This window comes from Bos taurus, chromosome 16, assembly GCF_002263795.3.
Source record: "Bos taurus isolate L1 Dominette 01449 registration number 42190680 breed Hereford chromosome 16, ARS-UCD2.0, whole genome shotgun sequence".
Classification (NCBI taxonomy): domain Eukaryota; kingdom Metazoa; phylum Chordata; class Mammalia; order Artiodactyla; family Bovidae; genus Bos; species Bos taurus.
In genome coordinates, this window is record NC_037343.1 from 64,213,822 (window position 1) to 64,239,385 (window position 25,564).

At 42.7% G+C, this 25,564-nt stretch overlaps 1 protein-coding gene across 4 annotated transcripts in view; it reads left to right on the plus strand.

Annotated features, from left to right (window-relative positions):
* Nucleotides 1-242: 242 nt before the first annotated feature.
* The window catches only part of LAMC2 (laminin subunit gamma 2), a 77,285-nt gene continuing 51,963 nt past the window's right edge, over nucleotides 243-25,564 (plus strand). The window contains exons 1-2 of one of the 4 annotated variants that reach the window (XM_059875822.1): nucleotides 243-259; nucleotides 9,969-10,186. In XM_059875822.1, coding sequence (XP_059731805.1) covers nucleotides 10,108-10,186 — 79 coding nt within the window. In that variant the 5' untranslated portion in view covers nucleotides 243-259; nucleotides 9,969-10,107. Of the gene's footprint in view, nucleotides 260-9,766; nucleotides 10,187-25,564 lie in introns of those variants that run through there. The other 3 variants (XM_010813534.4, XM_002694208.5, XM_024976879.2) reach the window with 3 other exon arrangements.

Here is a 25,564-nt window from a genome sequence, read left to right on the forward strand (position 1 = left end):
GGAATGTTTGGGGATTTCTGTGTAACCAGGCCCTAGGAAAGCTGAACCCAGGGAGACAGCTACTAAATTCTGGAGCTCTTTCAGACTGCTCAGATTCACTACACCATGCTGAAACTAAGGAGTTCAAGAGTTGAGTTATTTAATAAAGAGCTCTTATACCTGGATTAAGGTATCAGGAGACCATCAAGACCAGACTGGATGATACAAAAGGATTTTGCCTAAGAATTCGAAGTCATTCCACACTGAAGAGTTACAAAAGGTAATGCGTAATGTGAGGGAAGCTGGGTAACCTCAATGTGAAAAGGAAAATGTACTCCAAACTTTTATTGATGATCTACAGGAGGGGAGTCTCTAGAATATAGTATAGTTTATAAAGATTAGATATTTAGTAGGTCAGTTATGGGGCTTTCATGGAGTCTCAGTGGTAAAGAATCTGCCTGCCAATGCAGGAGCTAAAGAGACTTGGGTTCGATTCCTGGGTCAGGAAGACCCCCTGGAGAAGGAAATGGTAACCCACTCCCATATTCTAGCCAGGAAAATCCCATATTCTTGCTGGGAAAATCCCATGGACAGAAGAGGCTGGGAAGCTGCAGCCCATGGGGTCACAAAGAGTTGGACACAATTGAGTGACTGAGTACGCATCCATAAATAAACAAACTCACAGAAAAAAAGATCAGATTTGTGATTACCAGAGGCAGAGGTTGAGGGGAGGATAAATTGGATGAAGGCAGTGAAGACGCACAAACTCCCAGTAGTAAGATAGATAGGAAGTAGGGATATAGGGTACAACACAATAAATATAATTAACTCTGCGGTGTGTTATGTATGAAAGCTGTTAGAATAAATCCTAAGCGTTCTCACCACAAGGAAGAAAAAAAAATTGTTCTATTTCTTTAATTTTGCATCTGTACATGATGATGGATGTTCACTAAACTTATTGTGGTCATCATTTCAATGGTGTATGTAAGTTAAAACATTATGCCATACCCCTCAAACTTATACAGTGCTGTCAATTCTATCTCGGTAAAACTGGGAAAACATTCCCTCAGCAAAAGTGAAAATAAATAAAAAGATCAGACATTTCATTTTTTATCTGAAGCTCCAACTAAGCGGTTTTTTTTTTTTTTTAAACTGGAGAAGGATGTGTTTATCCAAGTGAGAGGCTTAATTTGCTTTTACACTGTCATTGAATAATAACTCCAGAGTGAGGCATTGGCATGGATTTGTAAGGGAGCCTGGGTAATCTCAAATTGAGGATAATAATAGCACCTGTTTCAGAGGGCGGTGGTGAGGAAAGAATTCCAAAACCCCTGCAATACTCCCAGCACTGAGCTGGGATATTCAGCAGAATATTCAGTACAGCTTTACCATCAGTATTGTAGTAGTCAAAGCTCTTACTAAATGTTTAAAACGCATCCAAAATGTCCTAACTAAAGGTGGAGGATTAGACTCTAAACGCTACTGGAAAAAAATGAAAAAATAAACGCTATTGGTTTTTTCAGACTTCACAATTTAAATTATTAAAGGTGGAAAGTTCTAGATTGAAATTAAGAGGGACATTTAGAAACATTGTTTCTTGAACTTGCTTTTTGCTTCTACAAGGCAAGAGTGAGGACCTCTGATCCAAGGTGGCCGCCTGCCTCTTTGGATTTTCTTGTCATCCTTGCAGCCCTGACCCCCACCAAGGCATTCCAGGGGAGAACTTCAGTGCAGGGGGCTCCTTCTCTCTCATTCAGTTCTGAATATCTTTGGTCCACATACAAGCATGAGTGAGGAATCGAGGGTGGCATTTAATCTGTTAATGCTAATGGATACTTCACACCTGAGTAGATGACCAAATTTCATCCACAAGAGCTGTCACCACCCTCTGAATCTACTAGAGTTCCCTCACAGAATCTTACCCTTGCTTTTTTTTTTTTTCTATTTTGTCTTTTTTTTGAGCATGTGTCCTTCTCGCCAGTCCTCTCCACTTTTTGTATTGGTTAAACAAATGATTGATGTGAGTATTTCTGCCTGTGATAACCACATCACAAAAGACGCAAATGAGTTGCTCTTTGGGATCCGCTCTTGATTTCCCACCACTTCCCTCGTCCCAGGTGCATCACTAGCCAGCCACAGAAAAAAGGATCATCTCTCCTTAAAAGGCTTCCCTAGTAGCTCCGTCGGTAAATAATCTGACTGCAATGCAGGAGACCCGAGTTCGATCCCTGGGTCGGGAAGATCCCCTGGAGAAGGAAATAGCAACCCACTCCAGTATTCTTGCCTGGTAAGTCTCACGGACAGAGGAGCCTGGAAGGCTACAGTCCATGGGGTTGCAAGAGTCAGACATGACTTAGCGACTAAACCATCACTAGCTTCTCTTTAAACAGCTAAAGGTGGGGAGGGGGGGCATAAATTAGGAGTTTAGGATTAACAGACACAAAATAGATAAACAACAAGGACCTCCTGTATAGCACAGAGGATTGTATTCAATATCATGTAATAACATACAATGAAAAAGAATCTAAAAAAGAATATACATGTTTGTATAATTGAATCACTTTGCTATACACCCAAAGATAACACAACATTGTAAATCAACTATACTTCAATTTAAAAAAGGTAAAAGGTATTACTTGAACTCTGGTCTGGCTTCTACTGCTTCCTGAAAACTAGCTGTGGGAACACCATATACATTTCTGTGTAAAATAGAAGAAGCTTGCCACTTCAGCCTGGGTGCCTGCTTCAGAGAACACTGTTCTCCTGGAGTCAGGCCAACCTCAGAGAATCTACCCAGCTGATCCAGGAAACACTGAACCATTTCCATTTATGGACATTTTCCTTTACCAATTAAGAACAAAGGGGAGTTGTTGGGATTTTTTCCACCAGTTTTGCCTTTAAAATTTTTATGCTAATGATGACGTAATTAGAACTATCTGCGGGAGATTATAGGCTTAAAATTGAGCCCAGCAGCCCTGTCTGTTGCTGGCATGTCAACAGCCAGTGCTTCAGTTTTTATCATAAGTGAGTTTGAAATCGGGTGACATGCCAGACATTCCTTCTGAAAGTTAACTAAGGTAACTGATGGAACTCAAGGCAGAAAATCAACATGTCATTTGCAGTTCTATTTGGGAGGTTGGGGTGGAGAGATGACAGTTTTGTAAACTGATTTACACAGCATTGTTAAAAAAAAAAAAAAGTCCCCTGGCCTATGACAGAGCTGCAAAAGAAACAATGGACAAAGGGGACTTCCAAGGCTTCAGCCTTCCTGGCCACGCCCTGTGGGAATGCTCCAGTACCTTTCCATCTCTGATCAGAGAACTTCTGCACAAAACATTACCGCACTGATACAGGGGTTCCACTCTAGATGAATGCGACAACTTGAAAAGAAAAGAGGAAAATCCAAGGGCTGACTTCCTCGGACAAAAGTCCAAGATGGGTTTGAGATTCATGGTCCTAAGCAAACATTTCAGAAAGGCATCTCGTAGCTTTTGTAAGCTGCTAAAACAGATCTCCAGAAGAGAAACCCCTAAATCAACTATGCTTTAGTAAAATAAATTAACAACAACAACCAGGAGAGGGATGTCCCTGCAATTCTTGGGTGGTACATGGGCCTGAAGGCCTGAGATGGCCTTTCACTTGAAGCTCTTCGGAGAGTATCAGAAACAGCAGAATGTCAGGGCTGAATTCTGCTCTGGCTTTGTCACCATTTATGCAGATGCTGGTGTATTTCTAGTTCTGGGTTTGAGTTTGCATATTTTCGTTAAAGTATCATTTTAATTGGGCTTCCCAGGTGGTGCTAGTGGTAAAGAACCCACCTGCCAGTAAGAGACAGGGGTTCAGTCCCTGGGTCAGGAAGATCCCCTGGAGGAGGGCACGGCAACCCACTCCAGTATTCTTGCCCAGAGAAACCCATGAACAGAGAAGCCTGGCAGTCCATACAGTTACAACAAGTCGGACATGAATGAAGTGACTTAGCATGCATTCACTCATTTTAATTATCAAATAGCTTTTTTTGAGATTTTTCTCTTATTTTTTAGTACTATTTTTATTGAGGAATAATTTACATATGATCAAATTTACCTGTTTTAAGTGTTTGATTACTTTTGACCACTCTCATATTTCTGAATATGTCCTGCTGCTGCCGCTGCCGCTAAGTCGCTTCAGTCGTGTCCGACTCTGTGCGACCCCATAGACGGCAGCCCATCAGGCTCCCCTGTCCCTGGGATTCTCCAGGCAAGAACACTGGAGTGGGTTGCCATTTCCTTCTCCAATGCATGAAAGGGAAAAGTGAAAGTGAAGTCGCTCAGTCGTGTCCGACTCTTAGCGACCCCATGGACTGCAGCCCACCAGGCTCCTCCATCCATGGGATTTTCCAGGCAAGAATACTGGAGTGGGGTGCCATTGCCTTCTCCAAATATGTCCTACATCCCCCCAAATTATCCTTACATATCATTGCAGTCAATTCCCTACCCCTACAGGTAACTACTGATCTGTTTCTTTTATTGTAGTCATACTTTTCTAGAATTTCATATAGATGGAATCATATAGAATCTGGTCTTTTGTGCCTGGCTTCTTTCACTTAGAACAATGCTTTGAAATTTATCCATGTTTGTAAGTATTAGTAGATCAATCCTTTTTATTGCTGAGTAGTAGCAACATTATTTTTTTACATTTTTTGTGTAAAAATACACACAACCTAAAATTTCCTTTCTGATTATTGTCTGAAGTTGAAAAAATATTTATTTGGGTCACATGGAAAAGCAAGTAGATTTTTGTTACTTTTTTTGAAAAACATGTGTTAATTGAAGTTAATCATAGGGATATATATTCAAATGCAAAATTTTTGAAACATTAGCCAGGTGAATATGAATGTGAAGGAGATTTCCAGAGATGCAGCAAAAATACAAATTAATTAACAACTTCCAAGTAAGTGTAATCAGAACACAAACCTGGATTAGACCAAGCATTTCACAGAAGTTTAAAATTATGATGGAATAATCAATCAGTAGAAGGATTAAAGCAAAAAACAAACAAAAGAAACCCTCCTACCTTTCTCATATATTTTTTAAGATTTTTTTTTTTGATGTGGACCATTTTTAAAGTCTTTATTGAATTTGTTACAATACTGCTTTTATGTTTTGTTTCATTGGCCTCAAGTCATGTGGGATCTTAGCTGCCTAACCCAGGATCCAACCCACACCCCCTGCACTGGAAGGAGAAGTCAACCACGGGACCGCCATGGTGTGTGTGCTTAGTAGCACAGTCGTGTCTGACTTTGGGCAACCCCGTGGACTTTAGCCCACCAGGCTCCTCTGTCCATGTGATTCTCCAGGCAAGAATACTGGAATGGGTTGACATTCCCTTCACCAGGGGATCTTCCTGACCCAGGGATCGAACCCAGGTCTCCTGCATTGCAGGCAGATTCTTTACTGTCTGAACCAGCAGGGGAGCCCAGACCACCAGGGACGTCTCCTCATATGTTCTTTGTTACTAATTATAACAAGCAAAAACTGATGGTGCTTAGTGACGAAACAGCAACAACAATTATTATCATGGCTGACTCGTGTAGTGCATATTATATGCCTGCTGCCGCACTAAGCACTGTATAGATGATTGTGATCCCTCACTTCAGTCTCGTCCGACTCTGAGACCCTATGGACTGTAGCCCACCAGGCTCCTCTGTCCATGGGATTCTCCAGGCAAGAATGTTGGAGTGGGTTGCCATTTCCTTCTCCAGGGGATCTTCCCCAACCAGGGATCAAAACCACGCCTCTGTTATATCTCCTGCATTGGCAGGTGGGTTATTAACCGCTAGTGTCATCTGGGAAGCCCATATAGGTGATTAACTCAATTTTCCCAACAAACTTACTAGGTAAGTATTCTATTATTATCGCCATTTTACAAAAGTGAAAAAACAGAGACTTAGAGAAAACTAAGTAGCCTGCCTAGGTGAGCAGCCAGGATTTGGCCCTGGGAATCTACTGGCTCCAGAGCCTTGACCTTTGACCTCTAGAGCACTCTGAACGGCAGCAATGTATTACAGAAATATTCAAATTGGCAAAGGGAGTCAGTATGGTCCCTGAGCAAGATATGAAATAAAGCCAGAGCAGACTGGTTGTTTAGGTGTATGAGGAGACCCAGAATAAGGCAAGGAGAAGAGGGAGGAGCTGAGAAGCACTGCAGTATTCTGTCCACATCCAAGAGGGTACTATTGGCCTGGTACCTAGGAGCCTGCTCCCCATTTTCTACCCCAGGTCCAGGTGACCCCTGGGGGTCCTTTCAGAGCTAACATGTTAGGGAAATCAGAAGTATTTGTTCAGAGCTCACTGTGACTTGGCTTTATTGATGTAGGCCAAAGGTCCACAATCTGGTTGGCTTGTAATGGAGACGGTGATAAATCACCACAACCTGGACCTTGAGTTCATTCAATATTGTGAACTTGTCTTTTTTTATGATGCTTTTGAGTCTGATCTAACAAAGGGTTGTAGACTTGGAACTAGATTGCCTCATGTGAATCTTGGTTTTGCCATTTATAAGCAATGGGACTTTGGGCATGTTACTTGACCTTTCCATGCCTCTGTTTTCTCATCTGTGAAATGGGAAATTAATAATCCATGTTTTGTAGCATTTTTCGAAGACTGAAGGGTTATGTATAAAGCATTTACAGCATCGATGACAAACAGGTACTGTATTTTTGTTCAGTTCAGTTCAGGCGCTCAGTCGTGTCCGACTCTTTGCGACCCCATGAATCTCAGCATGCCAGGCCTCCCTGTCCATCACCAACTCCTGGAGTTCACTCAAACTCACGTCCATCGAGTCAGTGATGCCATCCAGCCATCTCATCCTCTGTCGTCCCCTTCTCCTCCTGCCCCCAATCCCTCCCAGCATCAGAGTCTTTCCCCATGAGTCAACTCTTTGCATGAGGTGGCCAAAGTATTGGAGTTTCAGCTTTAGCATCATTCCTTCCAAAGAAATCCCAGGGCTGATCTCCCTCAGAATGGACTGGTTGGATCTCCTTGCAGTCCAAGCGACTCTCAAGAGTCTTCTCCAACACCACAATTCAAAAGCATCAATTCTTTGGCACTCAGCTTTCTTCACAGTCCAACTCTCACATCCATACATGACCACTGGAAAAACCATAGCCTTGACTAGACGGACCTTTGTTGGCAAAGTAATGTCTCTGCTTTTGAATATGCTATCTAGGTTGGTCATAACTTTTCTTCCAAGGAGTAAGCGTCTTTTAATTTCATGGCTGCAGTCACCATCTGCAGTGATTTTGGAGCCCAGAAAAATAAAGTCTGACACTGTTTCCACTGTTTCCCCATCTATTTCCCATGAAGTAATGGGACCAGATGCTATGATCTTTGTTTTCTGAATGTTGAGTTTTAAGCCAACTTTTTCACTCTCCTCTTTCACTTTCATCAAGAGGGTTTTTGGTTCCTCTTTACTTTCTGCCATAAGGATGGTGTCATCTGCATATCTGAGGTTATTGATATTTCTCCCGGCAATCTTGATTCCAGCTTGTGTTTCTTCCAGCCCAGCGTTTCTCGTGATGTACTCTGCATATAAGTTAAATAAGCAGGGTGACCATATATAGCCTTGACGTACTCCTTTTCCTATTTGGAACCAGTCATTGTTCCATGTCCGGTTCTAACTGTTGCTTCCTGACCTGCATACAAATTTTTCAAGAGGCAAGTCAGGTGGTTTGGTATTCCCGTCTCTCTCAGAATTTTCCACAGTTTATTGTGATCCACACAGTGAAAGGCTTTGCTATAGTCAATAAAGCAGAAATAGATGTCTTTCTGGAACTCTCTTGTTTTTTCGATGATCCAGTGGATGTTGGCAATTTGGTCTCTAGTTCCTCTGCCTTTTCTAAAACCAGCTTGAACATCTGGAAGTTCACGGTTCACATATTGCTGAAGCCTGGCTTGGAGAATTTTGAGCATTACTTTACTAGCGTGTGAGATGAGTGCAATTGTGCGGTAGATTGAGCATTCTTTGGCATTGCCTTTCTTTGGGATTGGAATGAAAACTGACCTTTTCCAGTCCTGTACTATCTAAAAATTATGGTAGGTGGAAATATCTGCTCCTGAGATATTATGAACTTCTGAGATAAAATAAACTATAGTAATCTGTACTAAAATTAAATTACCTTCAAGAGTTTATTTTGCAGGGCTCTGCTCCTTGTTCCTGCAGAGCATTACCTATCACTGATGAATAGATGCACAGGGAATAGATGATTCAGGGACATGATTTCAGCTGCTACAACGTACCAAATACTAGAAGGGAAAATTCTGGATACCTGATCTCTGTGACCTGAAACTTTAACAGTGATCAGATACAACGAGTTTGGGGAGAGAAGAATCTTTACATCATTTCTTTGAATCCTGGACAGAGTAAAAGAAAATCAGGCTTGGGATAAGAAAATTGGAGCTTCATTTCTAGTCCTCCTTTTTTGTTGCTGGAGATTTTAGAGTAGGTGCAGTAATCTACCTCACTCCTATGGTTCCTTGGTGCTGTGTTCAGAACCCAGGTATCCATGAACACCTGGTTCATACTCCATGGTCTGTACCAAGTCATCCCTAGCTGTCCAGGCAGCCCACTCTGGTCTTGATTACCTGCATAAACTGAAATCCTTACACCCTTTGATACAATCTTGCATTATTAGTTGCCTTATGTAGTTAATCATTTATGGAACTATCTATCTATGTTGTTAATCATCTATGGAACTATCTATCTATCTACCTCTGACAATTTAAAAATCTCTAGTAGGAACCAACGCCTTCTCCTTGACAGCCAACTCCTTGAATTATGGACCTCAGCCTCCCTGGGGAAAGTGACAATGTAAGATATACCACTTGCAGTTTCTAGACACCACTCACTCACCTAGGACATTGAACTTGGGTGATACTCAAAGTTGGACTCAACAAACATTTTCTAAAGGGCCTATAGAGAGTGGCATGAGAAATATGTTGTATGACATAAAAGGAATATGAAATCTGGATCCTCTTATTCAGTCCTGCTGCTGCTGCTGCTAAGTCGCTTCAGTCGTGTCCGACTCTGTGCGACCCCATAGACGGCAGCCCACCAGGCTCCCCCGTCCCTGGGATTCTCCAGGCAAGAACACTGGAGTGGGGTGCCATTTCCTTCTCCAATGCATAAAAGTGAGAAGTGAAAGTGAAGTCGCTCAGTCGTGTCTGACTCTTAGCAACCCCATGGACTGTGGCCCACCAGGGTCCTCGGTCCATGGGATTTTCCAGGCAAGAGTACTGGAGTGGGGTGCCATTGCCTTCTCCGCTTATTCAGTCCAACAGAACATTTATTGAGCACCAACTATGTGCTAGATACTATACCAGTTGTTACAGATACAGAGCGGTACCTATTCTTCGTCAGGGAGTCCCACCAGTCAACAGATGACTTAGTGATCAGGACATTCTGGGGACCCAGTAGAGGAACCCTGGTTCAGCCAGATGATGGTGAGGGAAGGAAATGAGGTGTCAGCAGAGTGGGTAGGCTGGGGTAGGGTTACTGTATTTCAGAGAGAGTTTGAGCCTAGGCCAGAGGGTGGAGGGGACCCTGTTGTGACTGTTGGACTGGCCTGTTTTCCTTGTTGATTTCTAGCCCAGAGCTGATCAGAGCTGCTGACTTGTTTGAGTTTGCCGCACAGGAGACTGGGCCTCCCAGTTGGAGGAAGGGGCGGGCTGCTAGCTACCTCCCCATGCTGCTCTGGACCACCCTGAGAGAAAAGGAGGGCTCTGGGGGACCTAGTACATTCCTCCCACAAGATCCCTGGGCCGCAGCCTCTGCACCACGCCCTCGGCCTAGGCCAGGTGTGCGCCCTCCTTGCGGCGAGGGGGGAGCCCGGCAGCAGGGGTGAGCGCTTTTACAGCTCCGTGTGTGCTGTGTGTTTGTCTGCCTCCCGAGGGCTGGGTCCTCCTTATTCACAGGTGAGTCACACCCTGAAACACAGGCTCTCTTCCTGTCAGGACTGAGTCAGGTAGAAGAGTCGATAAAACCACCTGATCAAGGAAAAGGAAGGCACAGCGGAGCGCAGAGTGAAAGCTCCCAGCGGCGAGGCGCCGGGCAGCTCCCCTGCAGCGGCGGACGGCGCGGCCCGGCCTGGCCATGCCTGCGCTCTGGCTCAGCGGCTGCCTCTGCCTCTCGCTCCTCCTGCCTGCAGCCCGGGCCAACTCCAGGACGCCAGGTGAGTCCCTTCCCGGAGGGAACAGCGCAGCCCTGGGCCGGGAACTGGCCTTGCCCTGCAGACCGTGATGGCTGCACGCACTTTGCAAGAAGGCGCCCCACTTTGCAAGAACCTCTTTAGAGCTTCCCCCTGCTCCGCCCTGTGGGGCTCCTCCAGAGGGTGGTTCACAATAGTATTATATACTATTTACCAATACTATGTAAAGCTGTCTGATTTTAAAATGTGGAGCCAATGGATTGTGCCAAACCAGGGTTTTCTTCCCTTTAAAAAGTGCCTTCTTGAGTGTTTATTTATTTTTTGATCAAGGGGCTCTGGTTTAATCAGTAACATGTGGGTATATAAATTCTTTTCCCACAGTGTGTTTTTATTGATGGAATTTTGGTGGGAATGTTTTCTGTGACCTTGAACCCCATGAAGGTTGAAAAGGCACCTCTTTAATCATCCCTCTGGAATTCCCGTTTCTTTGGGATGGAAAATGAGCCTTAAGAGTCTTAACAATGCTTTTCCTTTTGCATAGTGTTACTTTTTATAGTATTTTCACATAATATTTATTCAACAGGCATTTATTGGGCACCTATGTCATAGACCATTTGATCTTATCTAGGGCACCCAGTGGCTGTCACGCTGTGAGAAGTTCAACTCCTATAAACAAAACTTCCTGGGCACCTAGCAACGGTATACTGTATGCATGCATCAGCCATGACAACATAACGGGTGTTTTTCTTAACTTTTACTTAGTAGTCACTGAATTTTACCAATGATATTTGCCTGATTACCTCAAATTTTGGGGTTTATTTTTGCTTCTTGTATCTGATGGCACTTGGATAATTATCTCAATATATCCAATATCCGTTTTCACACATGTGAACATGTGTGAATATGAGACCAAGTTCATGGGTACATGGAATTATCTTAGATACTCCATTTATTACTTTGCAGTCTGGGTGATGCCAGCCTGAATGGTATTTGAATGGCACAAATGTTTTAGCGTGTATTTGAATGCATTTGATTCAGTCTTTTTTGTCTAAGATAATCTTGAAATTAACTTCCAGGTCATCATCCTTGACTACCATTTAAAAATCACTTATGAAAATGATCATGTAGGTTAGATTCCCTCAGAATAAATAGCGTTCACCTAGTGAGAAATATCCTAAAAGTAAGAATAGTCTTTGAGTATCAGAATTCAGAGAGACTGATTATGGATCAACTCTTAGAACCCCTTGACTTAATAAATGAAAATAGGGAATGCATTTGTGCAAAGCTACAGAAGCAGCTACTGGCAGAGACACATCTGAAACTTGGTCCATGGGCACTTAGACTGGAGCTTCAGGGACCTTATTATAAAAGTAATAAGGAACAGGTACATGTGTTTTACATAATGAGTAATTGTTGAAGCAGTTTCCCTTTGGGCTATAGTTGAGTGTATGTGTGTGTGTGTTGCTGCTGCTGCTAAGTCGCTTCAGTCGTGTCCGACTCTGTGCGACCCATAGACCGCAGCCCACCAGGCTCCACCGTCCCTGGGATTCTCCAGGCAAGAACACTGGCGTGGGTTGCCATTTCCTTCTCCAATGCATGAAAGTGAAAAGTGGAAGTGAAGTCGCTCAAGTCATGTCCGACTCTTCTCGACCCCATAGACTGCAGCCTACCAGGCTCCTCCGTCTATGGGATTTTCATGTGTGTGTTGTGTTAGCATTAGATAAAAGAAACAAATATGTAGGGAAATATCAATTGTTTTGTGCTCCTCCTGTAGCTCAGTGGTAAAGAATCCGCCTGCAATTCAGGAGCCATAAGTTCTATCCCTGGTCTGGGAAGATCGCCTGGAGAAGGAAATGGCAACTCACTCCAGTATTCTTGCCTGGGACATCCCCTGGACAGAGGAGCCTGGCAGGCTACAGTTCACAGGGTCTCAAAAGAGTTGGACACGACTTAGTGGCTAACCAACCACAACATCAATTGTTTAATAAAATTAAGAGTCAGGAGGAAAGAGTTTATACTCTAACTCCTCAAGGATGGAGAAACTCAGAGTGTCCAGTAAGTCAGAAGGACTTAAGGAATTGTTAAGTCAGAAGCAGTGTTTAGGCTCATTTCTAGACTTTTCCCTTTTTCAAAGATAGGCCATTTAAAAATATTAAGCTGCCTCCTCAAAGGGCTTCATTTGGGGTTCAATGAGAGTGTGAAAAGTTTGTGTTAGGCTAGAGCACCCATGCTTTTCCATTTATGGGATGCTGGGATCTTGTGAGAGTTGGGCTGAAAGTATGGTGCTTGCCATCTCCCAAAGTGACCTGCTTCTGTGTACCTCTGAGAGCCTAAAGCAAGGACATTGCTTCCTGGGTGCTACCTTGCAGGTGAAATTATAGTGTTAGATATAATCAGAGCTGGTCTCAGCTAAAGCACATGTTTTAGAGTGAGCCTGACCTGGCTTTACATTTTTGACTGCTTTGTTTTCTAGTTCCTTATTAGTAACCATTCAGGCACCTCAGCCGCCTGGAGTCGGCTCTTTGCTGTAAATGGAGGCAATAGTGCTGTGTAACCTGGCAGGGCTGTTGAAAGGAAGAGATGTTATTGTGAAGAACCTTAAAATGCCTAGAACTACATTTCTTTAAGATGCCTGATGCCAACAGTGCAAGTGTAGTGAACTTGGATGCTTAGAGATCATTAAGAAAGGTAAAGATTCCCCCCAGGAGCTCACAGTTGGCGTGAATGTGGCTGTAGCTCCAATGGTCTGCAGCATACTTCCCTTGAGGAGGTGCGACTGGAGAAGGGAGGTTGGAATGCCACTAGAAATGTAGCCAAGAATCTGGTGGTGAAGAGCCTTCCATGCCAGGATCAGGATATGCAGTTAGGTTAGTGCCCTGTGGCAAAGAAGGGTTGCAGAAGTTTTTTGTTTTTTTTTTTTCCAGAGAAGGAAGGATTTATAATTTGCAGCAAGTAAGGAACACTTGATTTTCCAAAGCACTGTCTCCAGGTTGCAGGTGGTTTCTAAGAAGAGTGGACATGGGAAAGGTCACTCATTTAAGGGCTTAAAGGATGGAAGTGAGCTAGGAGAGGCAAATAAATGGCCATTGAAATACTCCAAATGAGACTTGATGAGGGTTTTCATCATGGTCGTGGAACAGCAAAGAGGAAACAGATCACAGAGACATTTAGAAGGTGAAATTGGAAGAATTTGGTGATCCAGTGAGTATGTGCGTTGGGGATAATAGTAAGGCGAAACTGTGAGAAATAAGAAAGAGTCCAAGATGGGTCCAAGGCTTCAACTTCATGTAATTGGTTAGGCAGTGACGCCATTAAAGGAAATGAGGACTTCAACAAAAGGGTCAGATTTGAGAGCAAGGTGGGCGGTAGAAGAGAAGGAGGTGAGCGTCCATGGCGATATGTTGAGTTTGAGTTGCAAGTGGACATGTCCAGTGAACAGCTGGAACTATAATTTTGAAATTTAGAGGAAATTAAAACAATATAAAGTTGGGTGTCCAACAAAGCCTTGAAAATAGATGAGACTACCTGGGTTCAGTTCAGTTACTCAGTCGTGTCAGACTCTTTGTGACCCCGTGAACCGCAGCACGCCAGGCCTCCCTGTCCATCACCAACTCCCAGAGCTTGCTCAAACTCATGTCCATCCAGTCAGTGATGCCATCCAACCGCCTCATCCTCTGTCGTCCCCTTCTCCTCCTGCCTCCAATCTTTCCCAGCATCAGGGTCTTTTCAAATGAGTCAGTTCTTCGCATCAGGTGGCCAAAGTATTAGAGTTTCAGCTTCAACATCAGTCCTTCCAATGAGCGCTCAGGACTGATCTCCTTTATGATGGACTGGTTGGATCTTCTTGCAGTCCAAGGGACTCTCAAGAGTCTTCTCCAACACCACAGTTCAAAAGCATCAATTCTTTGGTGCTCAGCTTTCTTTAGAGTTCAACTCTCACATCCATACATGACCACGGATAAAGACTACCTGGGAGAAAGAGGTAAAAGAAACCTCAGTACTTAACAAGGAGATGGAAGAATAGTGAAGGAACAGGAGGAAGGGGCATCAAGGCTAGGGAGAATCAAGAAAGAGGAGAGTTTTGTTAGAGCAAGGAAGAGTTTCAACAATATCAGAGTCATACACAAATGAAGCTATCTATGAAACAGAGACAGAATCAGGGACATAGAGAATAGACTGGTGAAAGGGGGAAGGTGGTGGGAGAGGGTTGGATCGGGAGTTCGGGGTTAACAGATGCACACTATTATGTATAGAATGGATAAACAATGAGGCCCTACTGTATAGCATAAGGAACTATATTCAATATCCTGTGATAAACCATAATGGAAAAGAAGATGAAAAAGAATATACATATATATATATTTGTTTAACAGAGTCATTTCGTTGTACAGCAGTAATTAACACAACATTGTAATTCAACTATACTTCAATTAAAAAATGTAAGAGTCAAAAATTTCTACTTTAGGAGTCATAATTTCTACTCAGAGGTAGAAATATGAACACACAAAGGGTGAAGGCTAAGATGACACTAGAGGATTCAGCCACTAGGTCAATTTTGAACCACTTGTTCTAGAATGCTGAACTCAGCATCCAAGATTATTCAGATCACTAATTTAATTTCTCCCATAGCCTGATGCTGGAAAAGAGGTACTTAGGATTGTGTTGTGATTGGTGGAAAGGACCCCTGGAAAGACTTATACTCTTGTAGATTCTGTTATTTAACTTGTGGAGTGGTGGGCTTCCCAGGTGGCTCAGTGGTAAAGATTCCACCTGCCTATGCAGGCGATGCGGAAGATGTGGGTTTGATCCCTGGGTTGGAAAGATCCCCTGGAGAAGGAAATGGTAACCTACTCCAGCATTCTCGCTTGGAAAATCCTGTGGACAGAGGAGCCTGGCAGGCTATAGTCCATAGGGTTGCAAAGAGCTGGACACAACTGAGTGACTGAGCACACACACAACTTGTTGAAACGGTATAGCATCCTGCACAGAGGTACAGGCTCTGCAGTAAGACTGTGTTTATCTGTGTGTGTGTGCTCAGTCATATCCAACTCTTTGTGACACCTTGGACTATAGCCCACCAGGCTCCTCTGTCCATGGAATTTTTCAAGCAAGAATACTGGAGTGGGTTGCCATTTCTTCCTTCAGGGGATCTTTCCGACCCAGGGATCGAACCCGTATCTCTTGCAAATCCTACCTTGGCAGGCGGATTCTTTACCACTGCATCACCTGGAAAGCGTCACAGAGTGAGGTTCAAATCCTAGCGGCATCATTTACCACTTAAGGGAGTGACGCAAGCTGCCCCCCATGTTACTGGGTTTCCTCATCTCTAAGGTGAAGATAATGAATTGCTGTGATTACTGCATGTACAGCATTTTGCACAATGCCTAGTAAACACCCACAGTGTTCAGTATTACTGTTATACAACTAATTGCTCTGCCAGTACCAAATGTCAGTATAATGCCTTCTGAGTTTTAAGTGGTAAAGTTTTGGAAGAGGCTCCTTTCATTAGTCCAGGAAAGGTGATGAGGAGTCCCCTGGCTCAGGCTGAAATGAACTCTAAATTTTACCCAATGAAATGAACAGAATTACTCACAAGGAACCCAAAGCAGATTGGAGTTTCAGGATTCAGTTTCATATCATTTCTTCTTACGTTTTGTCAACCATCATACTTCATCATATACAGATTCAGCATATGTTACTTTCTGGAACATGCCCATGTATAAGATGACCCCAACATTAAATGACCTGTCATTTCTCAAATTCCATTTTTAACATTCCTAAAGCCACTTGAATGCAGTTTTTCTCTATTTTGGATCAGGTGAATTGAGACATGGCTCTATTTGTCTTATCTTTTGCTGCTGTCACTGAAAAGTATGCCATTTTCAGAAGACATGAAAAAGATTTAAAACCTATCCCGAAGCACTCATTGTGATCATCATAGCATAATCATCTCAAAAGGCTTACTTAGGATAACTTTCAGGCGCTCGCAATTGTGAGATGATGAATTATTAGGAGAATTGTGTTTGATAGCTTGGCCTCTTTCTTATTTAAAAATTATCTGAAACATTGGTTGAGGTCATTTCAGGTTAACATGTCTTCCCCAAATAATACTTTATTTTAAAAATAAAACAATTGAGAAAGTGCTGTATAACAGAGATTTTGAAAAGACTTAAATGTGGCCTTATATTCATCTTATATTCAAGTATGTATAATAAATTGGCATATAGAAATGCATTGGAGTGTATTCCCATGTAGGAATATTCCCATGTAGGTTTAAATTCTGAGTGTTCCGAACTGGGGGAGCCACTGGTTTAACTCCACTGACCCAAGAAGCTGAGGAAGAATGTTGATTTGTGATCAGTGTTTATGGGAAAGTCAGGAGCATGAAATCAAGATGCTGAGGCCATCCTAGGAACATTTTTTCCCATTTAAGTTCTTAGTGGCTGAACTATTTTGACTTTTTTTTTCTCCTAGAGAAATTTGCCACTACAAGATTTAGCAATCCATTATAGACCAGTGTAGAAATAACACCATAGATTCTAGAATACTCTAGTCACAAATTAGACCAAATAGATTACTGAATCATACTGAGCTGTGTTCTAATATAATTCCCAGGTATATGATGTAATATTTGAGCCACACCCAAAGCCAGAAGCTGAGTCTTTTTTTGTGTCTGTGGGTGACTGTACATCTGTATACGTGCCTCCCCAACAAACATGGGCTTCCTTATGTCATAAAAGAAGGAAAGAATGGCTCTTTTTCCAGCACTGATCAATGTGAGGACTTCTCTCTATCAGAAGCAGGTGGAAGTCAATTGGGCAAACACATATGTATCCTGGACTTCTTCAGTTTTGTTGACCTCTTTACAGAAACCTGACTGTTTCTTTTCCAGATTTTATTTTCTTTCTTTGTGTGAATATGGATCTTCACATCGTAGAAAAAATAAAATTGCAGCTAGGTCATTTCCCATACTAACTTAAACATTGGAAAAATGATCAGATCTTCAGCTGTACCTATATTGGGCATTTGTTATGAGAAGGTTTGCACGTTTCACCACTTTCTTCTTCTATTAACAGCATCATGGACCTAAGTGAGAATGACTCTTAAGGGTTCTCTACTGGAGCCTCTCCTTTAAAGTTAAGGAAAAGGACACTCAGGGAGACAAAGTGACTGTCCAGATCATCATCACTGGCTAGAGCAGAGCTGGGCTCCAGGACATGTGACCCTCATTTATAGATTGGAAAATCACAGGAAAGTGATTGCCTTGACCAGAGCCGGGCAGTTAGTAACAGGACCGGATTTCAGTCCTAGTTTAATGTTCTTTAACAAGATACCTCCATGGCTTATTTCTCATTCTTTTTAAGAATTTTCTTTTAAATAAATTTTCAGAGTTGATGGACTCTTGATCTATTATAACAACATCCCTTACATTTCTAGCTGGGACATCAGTGTCCTGACCTTTCAGAGCTCTGTGGATGTGAGTCCTTAGAGTAGCCTTTCCTTTAAAAATGGCAGTGAACAACAGGGTAAAATCAAGCACAAACTCCGGTTTCTAGGAGAACTGACAAGAGAGCCAATTTCAGATTACCAAGTTTCCTCTTCTGTTTGTTTTTAATCACACAGCTTGTAATTGACCAAGTGGCTCAAGAATCCTAACCACCAGACCGTCAGGGAAATCCTACCTCTCAATGTTTGGAATCTATTAAAGCATAGTTGTGTCCAGAGGCTATTTTTCTCTCCCTCAGTTCAGTTCAGTCGCTCAGTCGTGTCCGACTCTTTGCAACTCCATGAATCGCAGTACGCCAGGCCTCCCTGTCCATCACCAACTCCCGGAGTTCACTCAGACTCACGTCCATCGAGTCGGTGATGCCATCCAGCCATCTCATCCTCTGTCATCCCCTTCTCCTCCTGCCCCCAATCCCTCCCAACATCAGAGTCTTTTCCAATGAGTCAGCTCTTCGCATGAGGTGGCCAAAGTACTGGAGTTTCAGCTTTATCATCATTCCTTCCAAAGAACACCCAGGGCTGATCTCCTTTAGAATGGACTGGTTGGATCTCCTTGCAGTCCAAGGGACTCTCAGGAGTCTTCTCCAACACCACAATTCAAAAGCACCAATTCTTCAGCGCTCAGCTTTCTTCACAGTCCAACTCTCACATGCATACATGACCATTGGAAAAACCATAGCCTTTCTCTCCCTGGCTGGAGATTATTAGAATACGTTTTGAAGTTTTTCGGGATTCTGTCTGTTTCATGGCTAGAACATTGACCACTAAGCTTTATACATACTTATTGTTCTTTCAAGTCACTACTGATTTTGCTGTTGGTTAAAGGGGATTTCTAATGTTTAAAGATCATCTCTCATCTCGATAGGCCGGTTTACTCTGTGAGCCCAGTGGATCCAGCGGCACCCAAAGCGTGGCTCTTGTCTCTTCCGAGGGGTTGTATGTGGGATATGGTAGGAGGGGATCTTCACAGGCTGAGATCTTCAGGGACAGAGGCCAGGCCACAGCTGACCAGGCATGGCAAGTAACATTATTATTTATTTTTATGTATTTATCTATTTGGCTGAATTGCGTCTTAGTCGCAGCACGTGGGAACTTCACTGTGTCATGTGGGAACTTTTTGTTGCGTTGTGCGGGCTTCTCTCTAGTTGTGGCATGAGGGCTCCAGAGCTTGTAGGACCTTCTACAGGGAAGGACCTTCCTTGAAGATTCCACTGGATCTTCCTTGTAGGAAGGTCTTAACCGATGGACCGCCAAGGAAGTCCCCATTTCATCCTTTCAAGTGATCTTGAATTTTACGGTTTTACGTGTGGCTGCTTCTAGTTTTAGCTTCTTCAGGTGTATCACAATACGTTTTCTAATTAGAGTAAGAGACTGGAAAGGCACTTCCTTTGCTAAGAGCTGGGATGTAGGACACGTCAATCCTACCTTCTGCTGGAGGTTTCACGGTCCAAATTCTTCTTACAATAACTGTTACCTCTCTTTGTGGATACATCAAAATGATTGGGTTCCTAAAAGACCATTTAATTCACTGTCCTCACTTTAAGCACCACAATTTTAATTCACTATTTTCAAGTGGATTTTTTTCAGCAATGAAGTTTGAAGGAAAGTGCTGTAAAATGCATTTCATACCTTTTCCGACATTGTAATGTACATGAATAAGATGGTCAGATAGCATCACTGACTCAATAGACATGAATTTGAGCAAGCTCTGAGAGATAGTGAAGGACAGGGAAGCCTGGAATGCGGTAGCCCATGGGGTTGCAGAGTCGGACATGACTTTAGTGACTGAACAGCAACAACAACAATGCACACAAGTTAACATGTTCTTCTGGCAAAACTAAGAATTCAAATGGTGCCTGCCTGGTAAGCATGCACATACCTAAATGTGTGTATCTTTGTGAAGGAATGTAGTGATAGCAAAAAAATCTGTGGCTAATCTCCTTGTACAAAAATATCTTGTTCATGAAAGCAACGAAAGGTTTAAAGAGGAAGAATCATTAGGTAACTTTTTTTAAGGAGCCAAAAAAACACAAATGTAAGCAAAGAAAAAGAAAAGCCACATTTAATGTATACTCCATAAAGCATTTCAGTGCAAATCAGAATTTCCTTTGAAATTTTTCTTTATTCAGAGTCCTCGTACGTGATTTCTTTCCTTTTAGTCCTCATCGCTCCAGGGGTCACCTCTAGCTATCGTGGACTCTCTAATGTCCTTTAGTTTAGCCATTTCTTAAAGGGGCAGATGACACCTTTCGCTGGGCCGTGTAGCAAGTGCTGAAAGAACACTATGCTCTTTAAGTAATAGTCAGATGTGCTTTCTGTATTGGGATGCTTTTCTTTGATGATCTCATGAAAAATAGACATTCCTGCAGCAATTGGCTCAGATAGTAAAGAATCTGCCTGTGATGCAGAACACCTGGGTTCGATCCCTGGGTGTGGAAGATCTCCTGGAGAAGGGAATGGCTACCCAGTCCAGTATTATTGCCTGGAGAATTCCCTGGACAGAGGAGCCTGGTGGGCTACAGTCCATGGGGTCGCAAAGAGTCAGACATGACTGAGCGACTAACGCTCACTTTCGCAGGAATGTCTGTGGTCAGAAGGTTGTAGAGTAACAAGGGGGTGATGAACTTTCATACCGAATCCTCGCTGCAATCACTACTGATCACACCCTGTAGCTGACTCCTGTTATCTTGGAGTCAAGCCTTTAAAGATACCATGTGTAAGAGAAGGGAGCCTCTTCTGTATCCTTTGCGTCCTAACTTTCTCTTCCTTCTCAGCTTTGCTAGTCAGGCAGAAATTGGCCTCCCCAACCTTCCTATTCACTGAGACCTCTTTCCCTGTCCCCATTGTCCGATGGGATCCTGGTGGGGTGTTAGGGAAGACATCTCCCTGGTCTAGTCCTCCCTGGCTGAGTCATCCATATCTGCCTGTGCCATTTCTAAGTCTAGATTACAAACAGTGTGCTATGAACTTGTGATGGAAGTAGGTGACTCCTTGTAAGCCCTAATCATTGAAAAAACGTGGTAAACAGTTTCATTGGCTTTCAGTGGCTAGACCACTTAGAACTGAAAAGGTTTGTCTGTACTCTATCATTCAAAATTTTCCATGGGATTAGAACGCTGGCTACTGTCGGTCCTCTCAGAGCACTTACATCGCAGGCGTACATGTACTGCTTGGGCATTTACATGTCCTGGAAAACAAATGATCGGGCAGGTTACAGCACCAGTGGTTCCAGCGGCGTTGGCATAAAAGGAAGCTGTGACAAAGGCGAGGCAGAGAACGGAATTCAGTTAAAAAGCTCTTACAGAGGGAAGTGCCTTTTCAGTTTTCTTATTCTAATTAGAAAACGTATTGCGACATACCTGAAGAAGCTAAAACTAGAAGCAGTCACACATAAAAACATAAAATTCAAGATCACTTTAAAGGATGAAATGGAGACTTCACGGTGGTCCGGAGGTTAAGAACTCACCTGCCAATGAAGGGGACGTGGGTTCCATCCCTGGTTGGGGAACTAAGATCCACATGCCTCACCACACCTAAACCCGTCATGTAGCAACTACTGATTCTGGAGCTCTCATTTCACAACTAGAGAGGACTCCACACAGCGTCATAAAAGATCCCTCATGGCACAACGCAGATCACGTGTGCTGCAAATAAGGCTCAATGCAGCCAAATAAATATTTAAAAATAAATAAATAAATTATGAAGTATTCAGATTTTGCTTTAAAGTATTTACCCAAGCTGAGAAACAAATGAAACCTTGGAAAGAAAAATCTCATGTAGAAGATTTTAAAACTGGAAAATATGAGCATTTTCATTATCATCTTTTTTAAAAATTATAATAAAAATACTCATCATCTTGAGTATCACAGACATGGAGACTTTCAATTTTTGCAAATAGGATGATAGCTTCCAATGCCCTTGATACCAAACTGATAGATGTGTCAGGTTTTTCTTGCTTCAGACTTCATAAGTAATGTGCAATTGGAGTATTTGTAAAAATAATTTTAAAAATACTTTATTATAGATTGCTACTTAAAGGACATCCGCTTTAATTGTTTTTGTTCTAAAAATAGGCATTTACCAGCTTTTTAAAGTGAGTATACAATTCTCACCTTTACTTTTATTCATCATTTTCTATCTATTTATTTATATTTGGACTTCTTGATGAAGAGCCTCATTACAGCTGACTTCCCAGAGGTGGTGATTGCTGTCTTTGAGCAGAAAAGAGTTGTCAGTACATGAGGCCAGTTCTTTGACTCAGAGGAAGGGGATGATATCTAAATAATAATAAATTAAGATTGAATTTTTAGCGTAATTTCTTTGAACAAACAAAAGGGAGGAGGGTGGTTGGGATTGATAACCCCAACTCATGTCTGCCCACTATGATGCTTTTCCTCTAAAGCAAGAATATTAAGAAGCAGAGGAAGTAAAAACATAAAGTGAAACATAAGTGAAATGAATGGGAGAGAGATGAAGTTAGGCTGGAAAAGTAGATAGGATTAGACAGTGGAAGTCTTTGTAAGCAATGTTTAGGAGTTCTTGTCTTTATCTAAAAATTTTAAAAAAGGCATTATAGAGGAGAGATGTTGGTAAATATCTCACAGGGAGATATTGGTAAAATTTGTATTTGAAAAAGCTTTTCTGACTATACTGAGTGGAGGGAGGCAATAGAAGTTGCAGAGGATTCAGTTAGGAAGCTATGCCAACAAGAGACAACTGGGATTTGGTCTTGGGTGGCTGTCGTGGAGCTAGACTTGGATGGGCTTGAGCTGTTTAGAGGATTATATCAATACGATTGGCCATTGAATAGAATATAGGCAAATGAAGAAGATGGAGACCCTATAAGGATAGCTCTCAGCTTTGTGACTTGAAGGGATGACAAAAGTTTGGTGGGTTTTTTTTATAATTTTTTTTTTATTGTGATATAGTTGCTTCACAATGTTGTGTTGGTTTCTGCTGTACAAACAAATGAATCATCTATATGTATATATACATATATCCCCTCCGTCTTGGACCTTCCTCTCACTGCCCTCCCATCCCACCCCTCTAGGTCATCACAGCGCACTGAGCTGAGCTCCTTGAGCAGGTTCCCGTTAGCTGTCTGTTTTATACACGATAGTGCATATATGTCAATTCCACTCTCCCAACTCATCCCATCCTCCCGTCCCCTCCACCCAGTCCACATGTCCATTCCCTATGTCTACATCTCTATTCCTGCCCTGCAAAGAGGTACCGTTTTTCTAGATTGCACACATATGTGTGAATGTATGATATTTGCTTTTCTGACTTACTTCACTCTGTGTGACAGACTCTAGGTCCATATTTGTCTCTAAAAATGACCCGATATCATTCCTTTTTATGGCTGAGTAATATTCCCTAGCATATGTGTACCACATCTTCTTTATTCATCTGTCAATGGACATTTAGATTGCTTCCTTTGGAGAACAATATGGAAGTTCCTTAAAAAACTAAAAATAGAACTACCATATGACCTAGCAGTCCCACTATTGGGCATATACCCTAAGAAAGCCATAATTCAAAAAGACACATGCACCCCAAAGTTCATTGCAGTATTATTTATAAATTGAGTTTTTATATGCTTTGTGTGAAGAGCTTTTGAGACAACCAGTTGAACATGTAAAGTGCATGGCTGGACATGAGGATCTAAAACTGAGAAGGTATTCTGGGCCAGGGAAGTATCTTGGTATGTCCACACCTGTTGTGGTTATTGAAGTCCTTGGCTTGGATGAGAGAGTTCTAGAGTTCTATCATGAGAGGCATGGAGGCTCAGGCCTGAGACGTGAGAAGCACCAACACTTAGAGTTGGGGCAAGGAGAGGATCCCACAAAGACTTGAATGGGTAAGGGAAGAGGTGAGAAGCCAAGAGGAACCTGGCAATATGGCATCATAGTATCCAAGGGAAGAGAGTTTCAACAAGGAAGCAGAAGAAAAGATTCGATGTCTCAGAAAGGGAATGAGAGACAGAAAATACAAGAAAGGAAACAAGGCACATACCTGTCTAATCCTCTAAATTAGGAAGAGAATTAAGCACCATCCTTAAGCGGTTTATATGTGGACTTATCCCCAGGAGATTCCAGGTCACTTATTCTAAACTTGCTGCTGTTTAAGTGATTCAGTATTAGTGCTCTTAGCAGCTGAAATGGCAACAAGAGCAGCAAGGCTCTACGTAACAGGAGCCAGCACACTCTGTCAGGTTCAAACATGACGCTCAGATTCCTAGCTCCTGAGATAGTCCCGCACAGGGGCCAAGTACACTGCCTGTCAAGACTGCCTGGTGGCGGCAAACTGATCTCATGGTCTCACACCTGCCTCGCCCCTGCCCCTCCTTGCACGCAGTCCTAGGCGTGCTGCCCTTTGCAATGGCAGCTTCAGGCTCACACGCAGAGGTCGGGACATCCTGGCGCTGAAATGGTTCGTCCAATGAAAGCAGCAACCCGGAAGTCTCATACGCTCCTTCTAACAAAAGTATCATGTTCCTCTCGCAATTCATGCTGTTCTCATTTCCCCATAGTTTTTATTTTTTGGGGTACAAACATTAACTTTTTTTTTTTTTTACACTGAATGCCTTATATGTAAACAATGAAAACTTTATGTATTAATGTTGAGAAAATTTCATATTGGGTCCCTAGAGTCCTGAGAAATTTCTCTATGTTCCGGTTCTTGTTTGGCTTTTCTTAGAATCAGATTGCCTTCCTTCTTTCCTTCCTTCTGTCTGTGCTTCCATCCATCCTTCCTTTCAGCCAGGCTTTCCTTTAACAGTCACAGTTGCAAGCCCTGTACTAGGTACGATGGGCTATGTCGACTGAAAAAAGTACACGCAACCTATAAGTTGAGAGTTATGTTTTATTTGGTGGAATCTTTTGGAACTTAAGCCCAGGAGGCAGCATCTCAAGTAACCCTAAGAGAACTGCTCCCAGGAGGTGGGGTAGGTGGGTGGGTTGGTGGCAGGAGCAGGTATATAGAAATTTTGTAACAAAGGGCAGGTAGCCAGAATGTCAAAAGTTTTTTTTTTTTTTGTAAACTAAAGAAAACCAGATATCCCGTGTTAAGGAATTTAGCACTTTTCTATGTATGGAAAGATGCAAGAGTCAAGACTCACTGAAACCATTCCTTTGATGTGCACCTCATCTGTCTGGGGCCAGTATCCTGTGTTTTCACATCCTGAGCTCCCTTTCCTTAGGGCTCAGCGTAGGGAGTGGCTGCAGTCTGATGGCTTCTAGATGGCTGGTGTTCTCCTTCCTGAGTTCCTTTACAGTTCACTGGCCCACATCGGAGGGCTGTAATCTCTGATGAATGACTGTGACTTGCTTGTTTACTGATATGGCAAGTAATATTCCTTTTCTCAGATACAAAAGTGCGAAGTGCGATAGAGGAAGTTAGTCATGTACACAAATAGGGATGACTCAGGATAGAAAGTGATAAGTGCCATGAGAGAGATGGAGATGAAGACCTGTGGGCAATCAGAAAGAGAAGCTCTTAACCGGTTATCACTATGGACCAATGCCATCTAATTTTTTTGTTCCTAAGATTGCTCTTCTGCCGAGTGAGTTCAGAGAGGGTGGGAGCAGGTAGTGCCCAGGCAAAGGAAACAGCAAGCCTAAAGGCCTAAAGGGAAATAGCTTGTGCACCCCAGGATTAGGGCATGCCAGGGTCTATGTGTTGGAGTCCAATGAACGAGAGATAGAAAGAGGACCAAGGTCAAGATGGAGAGGTCAGCAGGGCCAGATCTAGAGGGTTTTGAAAGGAGTTTGGATTTAAAATTTTGTTGTTACTGTTAGAGCGCTAAAAAGCACAAGGGTCCAGCATGTGAAGGTGGAAATTAGATCAGCTTGGTGAAAAGCAGAGCCGGGCTTTTTATGTTTAGAACAATAGAAA